This window comes from Gordionus sp. m RMFG-2023, chromosome 4, assembly GCF_954871325.1.
Source record: "Gordionus sp. m RMFG-2023 chromosome 4, tfGorSpeb1-WG-v2, whole genome shotgun sequence".
Classification (NCBI taxonomy): domain Eukaryota; kingdom Metazoa; phylum Nematomorpha; class Gordioida; order Chordodea; family Parachordodidae; genus Gordionus; species Gordionus sp. m RMFG-2023.
The window spans coordinates 17454126-17468136 of NC_088778.1; the positions used below are offsets into that span (position 1 = coordinate 17454126).

The following is a 14011-nucleotide window of genomic DNA, read 5'->3' on the forward strand; positions in this document are numbered from 1 at the left end:
TTACTCAATTACTTTGATCTTGATATATATACTTTTGCAAATTAAAATTTTATTTCTTTATTCAATTATAACTAAATTCTAAAAATATTGAAACTTTATAATTTTTCGAAATTTAATCATAATCCAGAAATTTTATTATAATTTTTTGAAGATTCAATAATAATTTTAAGAAATTTTATAATAATTTCAAAAAAATTCAATAATGACCTTTTTTATAAAAAAATGAGAAATTTTTATAAAAAAAATTGATTAACGTAGAAAATTCTTTTTAAACCAATCATAAAATGTATTTTTTTGATAGGCGTTTTGGTATAAATATACATGGAATTATTTACAAATCCGGGACAACATTTATATATGTGTTTTTTATATGATAAAAAAAAATTCTTCCTTATACATAATTCGAATGTAGGTTTGAATTCAAGTGTTTAAACCGGTTTTTGGAGGTTCAAACCGAACCGATATTTTATCCTTGAATTGTTATTTTTATCCAATCCTGAACCGCTATTTGTTATGGTTTGGATCCCTGGTATTTTTTACATGTTATTGAATTTTGAAGCAAATAAATGTTATTTCCATTTAGAACATAAGATATAGATGTTTGGACATTTAGTGCCATTCACGATATTCTATATACATTCATACTGAATATTTACTAATAGTAGAAGTAATAGGCCTATAAATATTAAAAGTTGAAAAAACCTTAAGTGTTTATTTTTATTTTCGATTGGAAAACTATTTCAAGCATGTTTCACATACATATAATATGGAAAGAGGAAACCTAGTATTTTTTTTACATGCTATTGAATTTTGAAGTAAAAAAATCTTTTTTCAATTTACAGAACTTCATAAGATATATAGATATTTATACATATAGAATTGTCATTCAGATAATTCTATATACATTCATATTAAATATTTACTAATAGTAAATAGGCCTATAAATATTTGACGCTTAAAACATTTTAAAGTGTTTATTTTTATTTTCGACGCATGTTTCACATATATATATATAATATCTAAAGAGGAAATCAAGTATTTTTTACATGTTATTGAATTTTAAAGCAAATAAAGGTTATTTCCATTTACCGCATAATATCATCTTAAAAAATTGACACAAGAGTGTAAGTTTAAATCAGATGGTGGCAGGAATAAAAATGACAGCATTGGAGAAAGATATTCGCACCAGATTTCCAGATTGAATAAATGACCTGGGAGAAAAGGTAAGCATTCAACAAGTTTTAAATATGGCGTTGGCAATGAAAAGAGCTAAGAATGAAGTTATAAATATGATGGTAAAAAAAGGTTAATAAATCTAAAGAGCAAATGGAGAATAATCAAGGCCCAAAGGAAATTTTAATTATACATAATAATAAGAAGAATTTTAATTACAGAGATAATAGTAAATTGAAAAATAATGATATGTATAAGAACAATGACTGTTCAAGATGTGGAAGAACTCACATCCCAAATGTTTTGCATCAAGGGTAACATGTTACAATTTCCAAAAGGTAGGGCACTATGCATAATACAGTAAAGGATGTAAGCTACATGCTATGCATCTAGATGTATATGAATCATCAGATTCAATAACTGTCGAATACGAAAAAAGTTATTTATAATTTTAAAGAAACAGTTAATTTGAATATAAAATTTGTAAGGATAATTGAAGATATGTATAAGAACAATGACTGTTCAAGATGTGGAAGAACTCACATCCCATTCAAATGTTTTGCATCAAGGGTAACATTTTACAATTTCCAAAAGGTAGGGCACTATGCATAATACAGTAAAGGATGTAAGCTACATGCTATGCATCTAGATGTATATGAATCATCAGATTCAATAACTGTCGAATACGAAAAAAGTTATTTATAATTTTAAAGAAACAGTTAATTTGAATATAAAATTTGTAAGAATAATTGAAATGTTTAAATGGGGTTTGAAATTCACTATCATATGCTTATTTGCAGCTATCAGTAAAAGAGAACTCAAAGGAATACCTAAAACCCATATTGGGTATTTCGATATCAATACCTTTCAGCCTCTCTAGTGCGCCGACTATTTCCCAAAATATATGGACAATCTATTACAAGGCAACAAAATGACAGGAGTATACCTTGACGATATTATCATAACGGGAAAAAATAATGTATAACATTTGAACAATGGAAGAAAGTATTAATGAAATTAAAACAGGAATTTGAAGGCAAAATGGACGAAAATACGTTATTTAAAAGAATCAGATTTTTTCTGGGATTCGTAATAGATGAAAAAGGCATGCACCCAGCGAAGAAAAAAATAGATGCTATTCGAGGGATACCAACTCCTAAGAATATACACCAATTGCGATCTTTAGGACTTGTGAATTATCACGAGAGATTTTTACCACATTTATATGGTATAGCTCCATTGCATAAATTAACAAGCATTAAATGTTCCTGGGGTTAGTCTGCCAGGGAGCAAGATGTATTTAATAAAATAAAACAGCTTTTGTCAACAGATAAAACTTTAATTTCTTATTCGCCAGACTTGTCGATCATATTAGAATATGACGTCTCCAACACTGGTTTTGGAACTGCTACTTCACGTGATCTAAAAGGGTTTTAGCAGACCTATCGCATTTGCTTCGCGAATATTATTGGAGTCAGAGAAAAATTATGTACCAGTAGAAAAAGAAGCACGAGCACTCTTGTTTAAAATGGAAAAATTTCAAACAGTAGATATGCCCAAATTTATCAAAGTATTTTCTAATAGTAGTTAACAACAATTTGTTTGGAATCAACATTTTAGTCAAATTAGGAATTTGCCCAAATTAAACAGGTGTTACGGTACCGAGTTTTTTCTAAAAATTATTTGTATAGTTTTTGCTCAATTTTTTAAATGGACGATTTTTAAATTAAGTTATTTTTTAAAATAATAATGCAGTTATTATTTAAAATTGAATTCTTTGATTGTGATAATATTAAATATAAATATAATATTAATCTTTGCTTTAAAAAAAATACTTGTACATATGGAATCTTATAAAAAGCTAAACTCTACTACTCCCGAGGAAGAACCAAGAGAAAGTTTTGATATTATATATATCAAAAATATTCAAATTTTTGAAAATTCGATTTAAGTCCCTAATAAAAACTAAATATTATCGGTAGAAGTTTTTTTATTATACAATTTGAATCGATATTAGTTATAATACATTATTATTTTAAATTCAACTGAGTCTTTTCTTGTATTGTTTCTTAGCTATCCTATAATAACGTCTCATTATTTGGCGTTTATTGAATATAACCTGAGCTTTAGATAAATTGTTCTCAATATATGAATTATTATTATTATCATGTAGGCTCGATTGAGAGTCTTTTGAATGCCAATTATTACAATTATTTTTGATCTTGGAGTTCATAATGGAATATCTATGTTTATAATTCATGTTATTAACACATATTTCTGAATTATTATGTAAAATGTATTCTGCTTTATTATTCTTTAAGCCCTTACAATTCCTATTACAAAGCAGATAATTACGATTGTTTAAAAAGGGTTCCGAAAAATAAATAGCGGGAGAATATGGAGGTATATAATTTGATGAGTCATTGGTAGAATATTTATTGGGTGTATTTAGGGTTTCAATACTTGAGATTGCTGATCCATTCATAGAGATGTTAGTTGAGTTGTTAAAACCATCAACGTATATTTTATTACTAGAATAGCACATACTATAATAATGAGAAAAGTTTTTATGATGATAATCTAAATCAGGGAAAATTGGAACACAATAACATTGGTTAAACCGTGCGTATTTATGTAGTATTAGTGCCTTGAGATCTACAGTAATGTATAAAATATCACAGTACAATTGTTTTAATCTAAAACACTTCGTTTAAAAATCCAACTTTTACCACTTATATTCATTAAATTTCAATAATTCTTCTATCTCCTTTTTACGTCACATAACCTATCTAAACCCCGATTTCGTCAACTAAATTTGAATATATTTTAACTATATATATATTCCATCGATAAATAAAGGAGGGGGGGGGGGGGTAAAAATTTCAGTAGATTTAAAATAGCACCCAGCAAAGTTCAAAATATATTCTGAAATTTACCATATTGATCAAAATAAGCAGGAATAGATGGAAGATATTGAAGTTGGTTCCCCCAAGAATTTATCATTTGGGTTTCGGAATTATTTTCAGCATATAGCAATAAACAGTTCTTAGTATTTTTCTCGTTTTTAAACTCGTCCTTTTCATCATAATCACAGTCACTGTCATTATTTGGATCACCTTTTTAAAATAAAATTACGAGTGTGTATATTAACGGTCTAAAGTTTAAGCAGAGATGTACCGATACTCATAGTACCGACCCTTATATACCTTCTATTTCTGCAGGTACCTGTGCTTTTAGTAAACTATTCAATACTCTAAAGATTAGCTAAATAGCTTTCCTATAACTTTGCAATTATATTGCAAAATATTATTATTTAATAAAATAATTTGAAAAATTCGCTCCTCTCCCTCCCTATTTCTTTCAGAATATTTAATTCTTTAAAATGACTTTTATTATTTTTTGTTTTCTAAGAATTAATCACAATCCGACAAGAAAAAAAATCTTAATTCATAATTTTTTGGACCCCACCTAAACTAATATTCAGCGTGAGTGATAACATTGAAATATTAAAAAAATATCCTTTCATATAATATGAGAAACGAATTCTTAAAAAAAAAAAAATGAACCTAAATCAAATATGCTTAAGTTATTTTTTATCCGTGCCAATGCCAGGTATAGGCGTGGAGAGACAGTTATCGAGGTATAGTCAAAAAAGGGATATCGGTGCATCTCTACTTTATAAGTAAGGGATAACTAAATATTTTTATAATCATTAATTTTTTTTTACTATCTATATCTCCGGTTTGAGAAGATCTGAGCTGATACAGTTTTGAAGAGCTTGAATTAAAAATTTATATATTTTAAAAAATAGTCAATATTCAAGGATGGGGAAGTTTTCTAAATACAAATACTAAAAAAATATATATTAAAATTTTTATAAAAGATTTCCCGCCTGGCCCAAGCTCGTAAAAAAATAATAAATTTGCATTATTTCTAATCTAAATTTTTATTTATTTTGTGCAAGGTTCCAGCGCGTAAATTTGGCCCGACCCATAGGGATGCTTTAAAAAAAATTAAGATATAAATGCTAAACCCTATATTATTTTAATCGAAATGCATATTATGACATTCATGATATAAATAAAAGGTACGGGCATAACATATAAAGCTCCCTTTAATCATTTTAATTTGTATCCTTTCTATCTCTAATAATGGAATTAAAGTGGATAGTCCAATAACCTTTGTTTTTCTTTCACATGGTATTAGATAGTACTAAGCCCTGTGGCCAATATGTCCAAGGGTGTTGGCATTACCGATTAAAAATATCATTACGATACAAATCGAAGTATTCATTAACAGAGTTAATATTGAAGTGGGGGGAGGGGTTTAAAGATGATTGGATATAAGAGAGGCAAAAAAATAAAAAATATAAGTATATTAAAGAGAAAAATCAATTAATTCAGGAAATCATAAGAAAAAATCATAAAATAAAAATCCTAGCTAGTTTGTAAATTAGCTAAGCCTTTAGATAGTTTTTAAGCTAACTAAACTAGCTATATTTATATATTAGTATATAGTATCAGTGGCATCACTAACCTTTACAATCTCAGGGGAGTTTTAAAAAAATTTTCGATGCCAACATTTTCAAAATGGCCTTTTTTAGGTATAAAAAAGATCTACAGATTTCAAGCCCATGTGCGGTGTGCACCCCACCCCCCTTAGTGAAGCTACTGGCCGTAATATATGTACAAGGATGTAGTCGGAGGAGGTCCCATTAAATTTTTTTAGCTAACCCCAGTCAATTTTTACAAATGTAGGGGGTACGGCGTGCCCTATCCAATAAATAATTTTTCGTTATTTTAGCATATTATTAGACCTGTGCCCAGGCCGGCCATTTTTGGTTACGCCGAAAACGCCGCCGTTAAGAAAATCACGCCGGCGCGCCGCCGATTTTCATATCGGCAGCGCACGGCCGGCGCAGAAATTTCTTTCTACCTTTTTATTCTAATAATTGGTCAACATCACTCTTGTAATTTTTTAATGTCAATCAGGAATTTGATGAATTTTTATTTCTACTATTTTAAAATCTTAATTATATTGACGTCATTATAGAATTCAATCAATCAAAAATTTAAAATTCCAAAAGTTACCATAATTTTACATATTTTTAAAATGGATGCATCTACTTTAATAATTTAAATAATTTTAGTATCCTAACTCTGGATAATAAAAAATCCATAGTCTGGAAATTTTTTGCAAAAGAATTAGAGAAATTATTACTGCTCTAAGATATAAAACAGCAGAGGTTGAATTTGAATTCGAGGATATCAAAGAAGATGCCTAAGTACAATAGATTTAACATCAGACATGTTAGATCTTGACAGCATTGATCCATACCCGGATACCCGGTTTCAAATTGGCAGTTCCAATGATAATAGTAACAATAATTCCACGCATATGAAAACCTTAAAATTAAATATCCCAACACGTTGGCATAGTATATTAATTATTCTAGAAAGCATATCTGGATTAAATAAGAATTTAATTAATAATGTTTTGAAAAGAATTGAGAAGCACTTTCTCAAATTATGAATCTGATCTGGTAGAAGAACTATTAGCATTTCTTTCAAAATTTAAAGAAACTGACGAATTTCTTTCAGTACTAAAAGGGCCTACTATAAACTTGGCGTTACTTTTTATTGAAACACATTTAATAGTAAATGATAGTGATAGTTCTGAAATTATTTCACTTAAGAAAAATATGCTAAAAAAACTTGCGTTACGATTTCCGGTTTGTAATCTGCAAGTAATATTATATAAGTATATTCTTTTATTTTTTATTTAAAATTATCTAGGTATTGGCTTCTCTTTTAGATCCAAGATTTTAAAAATTGACAATTGTGTCAAAGTATTTAATAGAACAAAATTGCTCAGCTTCAGAATTTATAATAAAACATCTTAAACTTATAGAGAATAATGATAATCAGGTAGTAAATATAGCAAATGAGGATGAATTCAAGTTATTTGACAAAATTGGCAAATAAACATTCAACAAATATAAATTATGATTCCAAGTTAGGTGACTTAAAACAAGAATGCCACAGTTTTCTTGGAAAACGACATTCACAAGATATGGACGTTCTAAATTTTTGGAGAAAAAAGGAGAGTGAACTTCCCAATCTTTCCATGCTCGCCAAAAAATTCTTTGCATTCCGGCGACTAGCACACCTAGTGAAAGAGTTTTTTCTACCGCTGGATTGACGTTAAATTCATGGAGATCATCATGCGCGCCGCCGGCCGTTTATTGATTTTTTAAAAATTGCGCCGGCTGCCGATATTATGTCGGCGCACAGGTCTACATATTATTGATATTTTTTATCATGAAATAAACAAAAAAATTGTTATAAACAAAATGGTAGTATATTAATGTAATTGTACATTTTTAATTTAAAAACTAACCCTTCTCTATTGTAATTGTTTCTTAAAAGAGAATATCCAAAAGAAATAGGAGAATGTCATCATATCTGTTTTGACTAACCGTTTCTAGCTACACCCTGCGCCGTCATAAGAAATGCATATATCAAGTAAATGGTGCAATAATACAATTGATAGCAGCCATTTATATGACTAACACATAAAAACCAAAAAATTTGGAAACATGCCAATTCAGATGAACCCAAAACTGCTAAAAAAGGCTATGAAACAAAATAAAAAAAATACTGCTAGATTGCATTAAAAATGGTTAATCAGATTGATAAACCGACTAAGAAAATATTTAATACTGCATATTATCTTGCAAGAGCAAATCGACATTTTGTAGATTTGAATCGTTAATAAATTTACAAGAGCACAATGGCTTAGATATGTGATACATTTTGCATTTTAGGTATTCTGGGTTGTTAATAATTAAAAGTATTTCCTAAAAAATGCATATGAAAATTGTAAATAATATTATGAATTTGCAATCCAAAAATCACTCTCCGATCATAGGCAACATTATCATATAAACAAGCCTTGATTATTTATGTAAAATCTGTATTGGGGTCCTCTCTTGATAAACCTATTTGCTTAGACCTGATCTGATTGAATTGGAATCAAGAGTTGCAGAGGGGATTGTTCATACCCTACTAGATTTTCTTAAAATTTTTTATAAAAAAAATTATTTTGCTAGCGATGGCGTCAATGTTAAAACAGAGAAGAAATCTGATGTAGGACGTGCTTTGAGCATTATATCCAACGATCATAATCTGGTATTTTTAAAATCATCGTTTAGAATAAGCGGTGTTCAATGAAATAAAAGTGTTACAGGCGTTAATTACTTTAAAGCTTTTAATGTATAGTTTATATAGCCACTCTATAAAATCAAAAGGCGTTGGATCAAATAGCATCTGAATTGAGTATTCAGTTGCTGAAGATTGGGTGCTTGATGTATGATGGGTGTCGAGGTTTTCGTAAACTGTTAAGGCAGTTTGGAATAACTATGAAGCCCTGTCCATGCATTTCAAAAATTCAGCAAATTCTAGCAAGAGTGCAAAATATAATGGATAGTGATAAATTCATATCACATTTCGCCTTGATATATGATTTCCTATTTGAATTAACTAATCTGTCTTTAAGGCTTCAGGCAAGAACAACCAATCTAAGACCATGTTCAAAAAAAAAAGTTTTTGAAAGTCTTTCCGAGGCACGTTTTACGCAATATTTTTTACTTTTAAACAAACTGCCTTCATTATAGATGGATTCTGCTTTCGTTAGAATTTTCTAAGAATTCACTCCTCTCTAGGGTGATATTTATTTTTAATAAAATTTATTTATATATTTCTTTTCATATAATTTTTAAAATATAATTCTTTTTGATATCATTTATGTTGTATTTTATTTATAAATTTAAACCGCTTTTTAGATAAAATTATTTACAAATTAAATAAAAAAAATTTAATAAATAATTTGTGCAAAAAATTACTATATCCCCAGAAAAGGGCCAATGTTATTTTAAACTAATATGAATTACTTATTAAAATATTAAAAGCTAAAGAACTTATCCAAACTATTTTCAAATAATTTATACTCGCAGAATAAGCAGACTGAATATTTAGAGGGATAAGTTATCTAAGAAAAGGATATAAATAAATAGATCATTTTTATTAAAATATTATCACCAAATAAGTTTATATATTTTATTAAAAAAATTTACATTAATAAATGTAACGACATAAAAAATGTAGGCAATGAATATCTGAAAAAAATAAGGGATAAAGTTGCTATAACTTATAAATAATTAAAATTATATTAAATGGCATTCCACATAACTGTGTAATAAATAATTTGCAAGGTTTTTATTTGTAACTGTAATAGAATCAATTAACCTTGAAAATAAAGGTAATTGATAATAGAATTAATTGTATTCAAATATATTTGATATGATGATTAATTGCATCTCTTTACCCAGTCATCTCTTTATGTATGACAATGGATGACTGGGTAAAGATATGCACCTTGATGAAAGTAGGAGGATCAAGACCTAAAGGAACCCAAGATGCCGTGGACAAATGTGATAGCAGCAGATATGAGAAACATTATTCTTACAAATATTGATGCTAATGACAGTCAAAAATGAAAAAGAAAAATCAGAGGGAAAACTGGCCTACTTGGGTAAGGAAATCGGCATAAAATGGAAAATAAGAAGATTAATTGATGTATTTATATTGATTTGTAGAAGTTAATTACAAAGATATATAATAAAATAACTCATTGTTTTCTATATGTAAATTGTATAAAATTTTTATAAAAACTTATAAAAATATTTCAAACAACATATCTGTCGGTTTGGATAAATGTAATATCTGATCTGCTAAATATTCATTTCTAATAATGATCATTAATTGTTATCTAACAATTCTATTATCATAATTTTCTTAAATTTATTGAATACCTTATTTTAATTTAATAACAAATATAAATTAAATTTATAACTAATAATGATGCCCAATTAATAAAAAAATCATTTGTTTAAAAATTATAGATAAAAAGGTTTTAGTAAACTCAACAAGTTATGATGAAATATCAAACTATTTTACATTTTAGCATATAAAATACATAATTCATCTAATATTTTAATGTTTAAAATTATTGCATAATATAATATTTAAAAAACAACTTGTCCACTTAAATTGTATAAGACGCTATTTATTCGCTAAAGATATTTTAAAAAACAAGATAGCCAGCATAAAAAAAGTTGTGTTTGAAAGGATAATCTATTAAGCTGTCTCGCTTTAAAAAAACGTTGTGTTTGGAAATAGTCTAATGCTGAAAAATCAATATAGCGAACAATTCGTATTATAAAATCATTTAAGGATATGCCTGGTAGGTTCTAAATCCCTTTTATAATTTCTAAATCAATATTTATTTAATATTTCCAAAAGAGAATAAATAAAATAGTTCAAGAAGCTAGGGAAATATTTACAACTTTTATTTGTTATTTAAAATCATTTAAGAAACATTAAAATAAATATGCTCCCTAAAATTTCAAAGTTTTTAATACCAAAGTACTGATAACTGAAGATGTTGGGGTTGGGTGGGCGGGTTAAATTTTTTAAAAATATTGGAAGGGCGGAACTTATGGGCTGAAAACCCGTCCATTACAGATCTCTAATTCATTGTATATGAATATGATCGCGGCTTTCTTATCAATATGATGGATTTATTTGCAAGTTTTTTTATATTTTCAGTTTATTTAATGATGATTAAGCGGGCCGGGTCTTATTTCAGCAAAAATAATTTTTATTCATATATTAAAAAGCGACTGACAAATCATAGGTCTGTAAACAATAACCAAAGGACACGTGCGGTTAATATTATTTAAAATATTGAAAAGATTAGCAATAGGGAATATTGTATTTTCACCTTTTTTGACCTATATCGTATTATGCATTAGAATATAATATAATTATTTTTATATAATTTTGAAATGCATTCTAAAAAATTACTTTATTTTTTTACGCAATATAAATGTTAGTGCCAATGTGTTTTTCCCAGTGTTAACCCGGAGTAACCTGAGTTTTTGTAAATAATTTATGAACCCGAACCGAATATAAACTCTTTTTTTTAAATTTCTAAAAACCCGAACCAAACACAGATTTTTTGAACTCGGTTTCAATCAGGTTCAGTCAGGCGCGTACGCAGCGGGAGGGGGCAGAGGAACAAATCCCCCCCCCTCCAAAGCCAAAAAATGCAGATACCGGATTATATTTTTAAAAATATTATTGTTAATATTAATTTATATTTGTTAATATTTATTCCTATCTCATATATATATTTAATTACATTTATTTATCACATTCATCCTAAGTTATTTGTCAATTAATTTCGAAAGTTTTCCTTGGCGTAATATTTACCTATTATCTTCAAATTTTAGTGGCGCAATTTATCTAAATTTCTAGTCAATAATAATTATCACTGAAACTCCTTGTTGAACAAGAAGAAAGAAATTGCAAGCTTGTCCGACTTGATCGAGTCTCCATCATCAAGCAGTAACAGCTTTTATGGAGTTATAAGAGCCGATTATTAATGCTATTATTGAATATCACAATGGCTTGAAAGAAATATTTCCTCAGAAGCAAGAAAATTATTAGATTCAATACTTACTCCAAATTTTTTTCTCATTAGAATGTATTATTTAATTATACAACTATTTTATGTAATATTTTTCAAAAACATGACATTGACTTGATTAAGAAGATGAGAATACGGAGAGCATTTTATTAGAACTCAAGGAAATTAGAGCTAATGTTGATGAAGAATTTCATATTTTATATGTTATTGTTGAGTCAAAAGCAGAGCTATACGTGTTTAATATTTGTCCCTCTCGACTTGCAGCAAGCAAGCTCATCGTCAAAACATTAATATAGGATCAGTAAAAGAGTATTATAAAACAAATGTCCCTCTCTTAGATACATTTATAACCCAAATAAATGAATGGTTTTTAATTCATTGTACAGCACTTACAAATCCATAGATATTACTTCCACAAAAGCCTTTCCAACCTTATTCAGATGGTGATAGAAAAAAAAATATTTGTTAGATTTTTATCATGAAGATGTTAAAGTATCTTATGATGCCTTATTAGCTGAATAACTATGATTAAAAGATTAACTATGGTTGATACCCCAAAAAATGCTATGGATGCTTTCTTTGCATTATTTCAAACACATTTTAGATTCCCAATGTATGAAAATGGTTATATGTAATAGCAACTCTTCCCATTAGTAAACTAATGAGAGAACATTCTCTTTTTTAAGAAGAATAACAAAGCCCTGCAGAAATACCATTTGCAGGGCACGACACGAATTTTTTTTTTTAATTTTTTTCCGCCCGGTTTTTTAAAAAAAAAATTCAGGCCAAGCTCGGTTTTTTTTTCAGGCCCAGCCCGAATTTTTTTAAAATAAATTATATTTATTTTTGATTTTTATAGCTAATAATGGCGATTTCAAATTTTTGGTTTTAAAATATACAGCTCGGCCGGATATTTTTTTTAAAAAATTATCAGGCCCAGCCCGGGTGTTTTTTTTTAAATTTTGAGCCCGGCCCGGGTATGTATAAAAAATTAAAATACGGTCCGGCCCGGGGGCCGGGCCTGCAACGCTCTGAAAAACATACCTATGAAATACAACTTCTGAAAGTGGATTCAATGATTTGGATCTTTTGAATATTCATAGGCATTTAACGCCAAGCAAGGATAGATAATTTAAAAATTAGCTCAAAACTTACAAAATACAATTATTCCTAAGAAACTTTTTGTGTATTAATTTATATTTCCATCATTTAAATTTTTTATACATTAAAATTTTAAAGGCTCAAAAAATTCAAATTTCAATTTTGGGTCATTTAAGTAATTCATATCGTGGTTATATTCACTTTATATTTTATAATTCACATTTATTTTATAGTTTTTCAATACCGGTTTATATGTATAATTTTTTTGTAATTCACATTAATTTAAAATTGTGTATTAGAAAAGTTATTAGTCCTAATAAATTTATGCTTAATATTTTTAATTAACAATAATATTTCTTAAAAAATTTTATTATCCCCTCCCCAGACCAAATTCCTGCCTACGCGCCTGGGTTCAGTAAATTTTATTTAAAATTATAATTAAGATATTTGTATAATTGTAAATACAAATATTATTCATTTAAATGAGATTTTTTAATATTTTCAATATTGGATCATTCAGCTGCCTATTTTCAAATTAAAGTGGAGGAAGGGTCACAAAATATCTTGTAATCAATACAAGACTACCATTTGGTATATATCGTATTCTCCGGCAATATTCCAACGGGCCATCGAGAATTAAAAGGTTTTGAAGGAGTAGTTATTTAGATGATATTATAATAACCGAAAAAAATCGAGAGAAACATAAAATTAATTTTGGTTTAGACAAAAATTATATCAGACTAAAAATATGAAAATGTTAATTTTTCAAACAAAATAGTATTAGGACATAATATATCAAAAAATGGGATAAAAACTACAAAAAAAAATACTGAGGCATTAAAAAAGCACCAGAACCAACAAATTAATAACAATTACAGTCATTTCTATGAACAATTAAATGTTCAAAATTCATTTCAAATTGTAGATATAGACAAACCATTATATAAATTTTAGAAAAAGTAGTAGATTGAAGATGGACACAAAGAAATAAAAAGATCTATAAGTAAAAATAAAGAAAGCAATAAATATTGCTCCAGTATTACAACATTATAATCCAAAATTACCAATCATATTTGCAACAGATGCTTCGGCCAAAGGAATAGGGTGGTAATCTCACATATAGAAGTGGGGGAGACCAATCGTATTCGCCTCAAGAATGCTAAATACAGCAGAGAAATTACTGCAA

General features: G+C 27.9%; 1 protein-coding gene across 1 annotated transcript in view; it reads right to left on the reverse strand.

The window, feature by feature from the left end:
- Positions 1 to 3214: 3214 nt before the first annotated feature.
- The window catches only part of LOC135928686 (uncharacterized), a 33290-nt gene continuing 22493 nt past the window's right edge, over positions 3215 to 14011 (reverse strand). Inside the window, exons 9-11 of the mRNA XM_065465142.1 lie at positions 4901 to 4950; positions 4110 to 4289; positions 3215 to 3828 (exon numbers count right to left, since the gene is read on the reverse strand). Of these exons, the coding sequence (XP_065321214.1) occupies positions 3215 to 3828; positions 4110 to 4289; positions 4901 to 4950 (844 nt within the window). The remainder of the gene's footprint in view (positions 3829 to 4109; positions 4290 to 4900; positions 4951 to 14011) is intronic.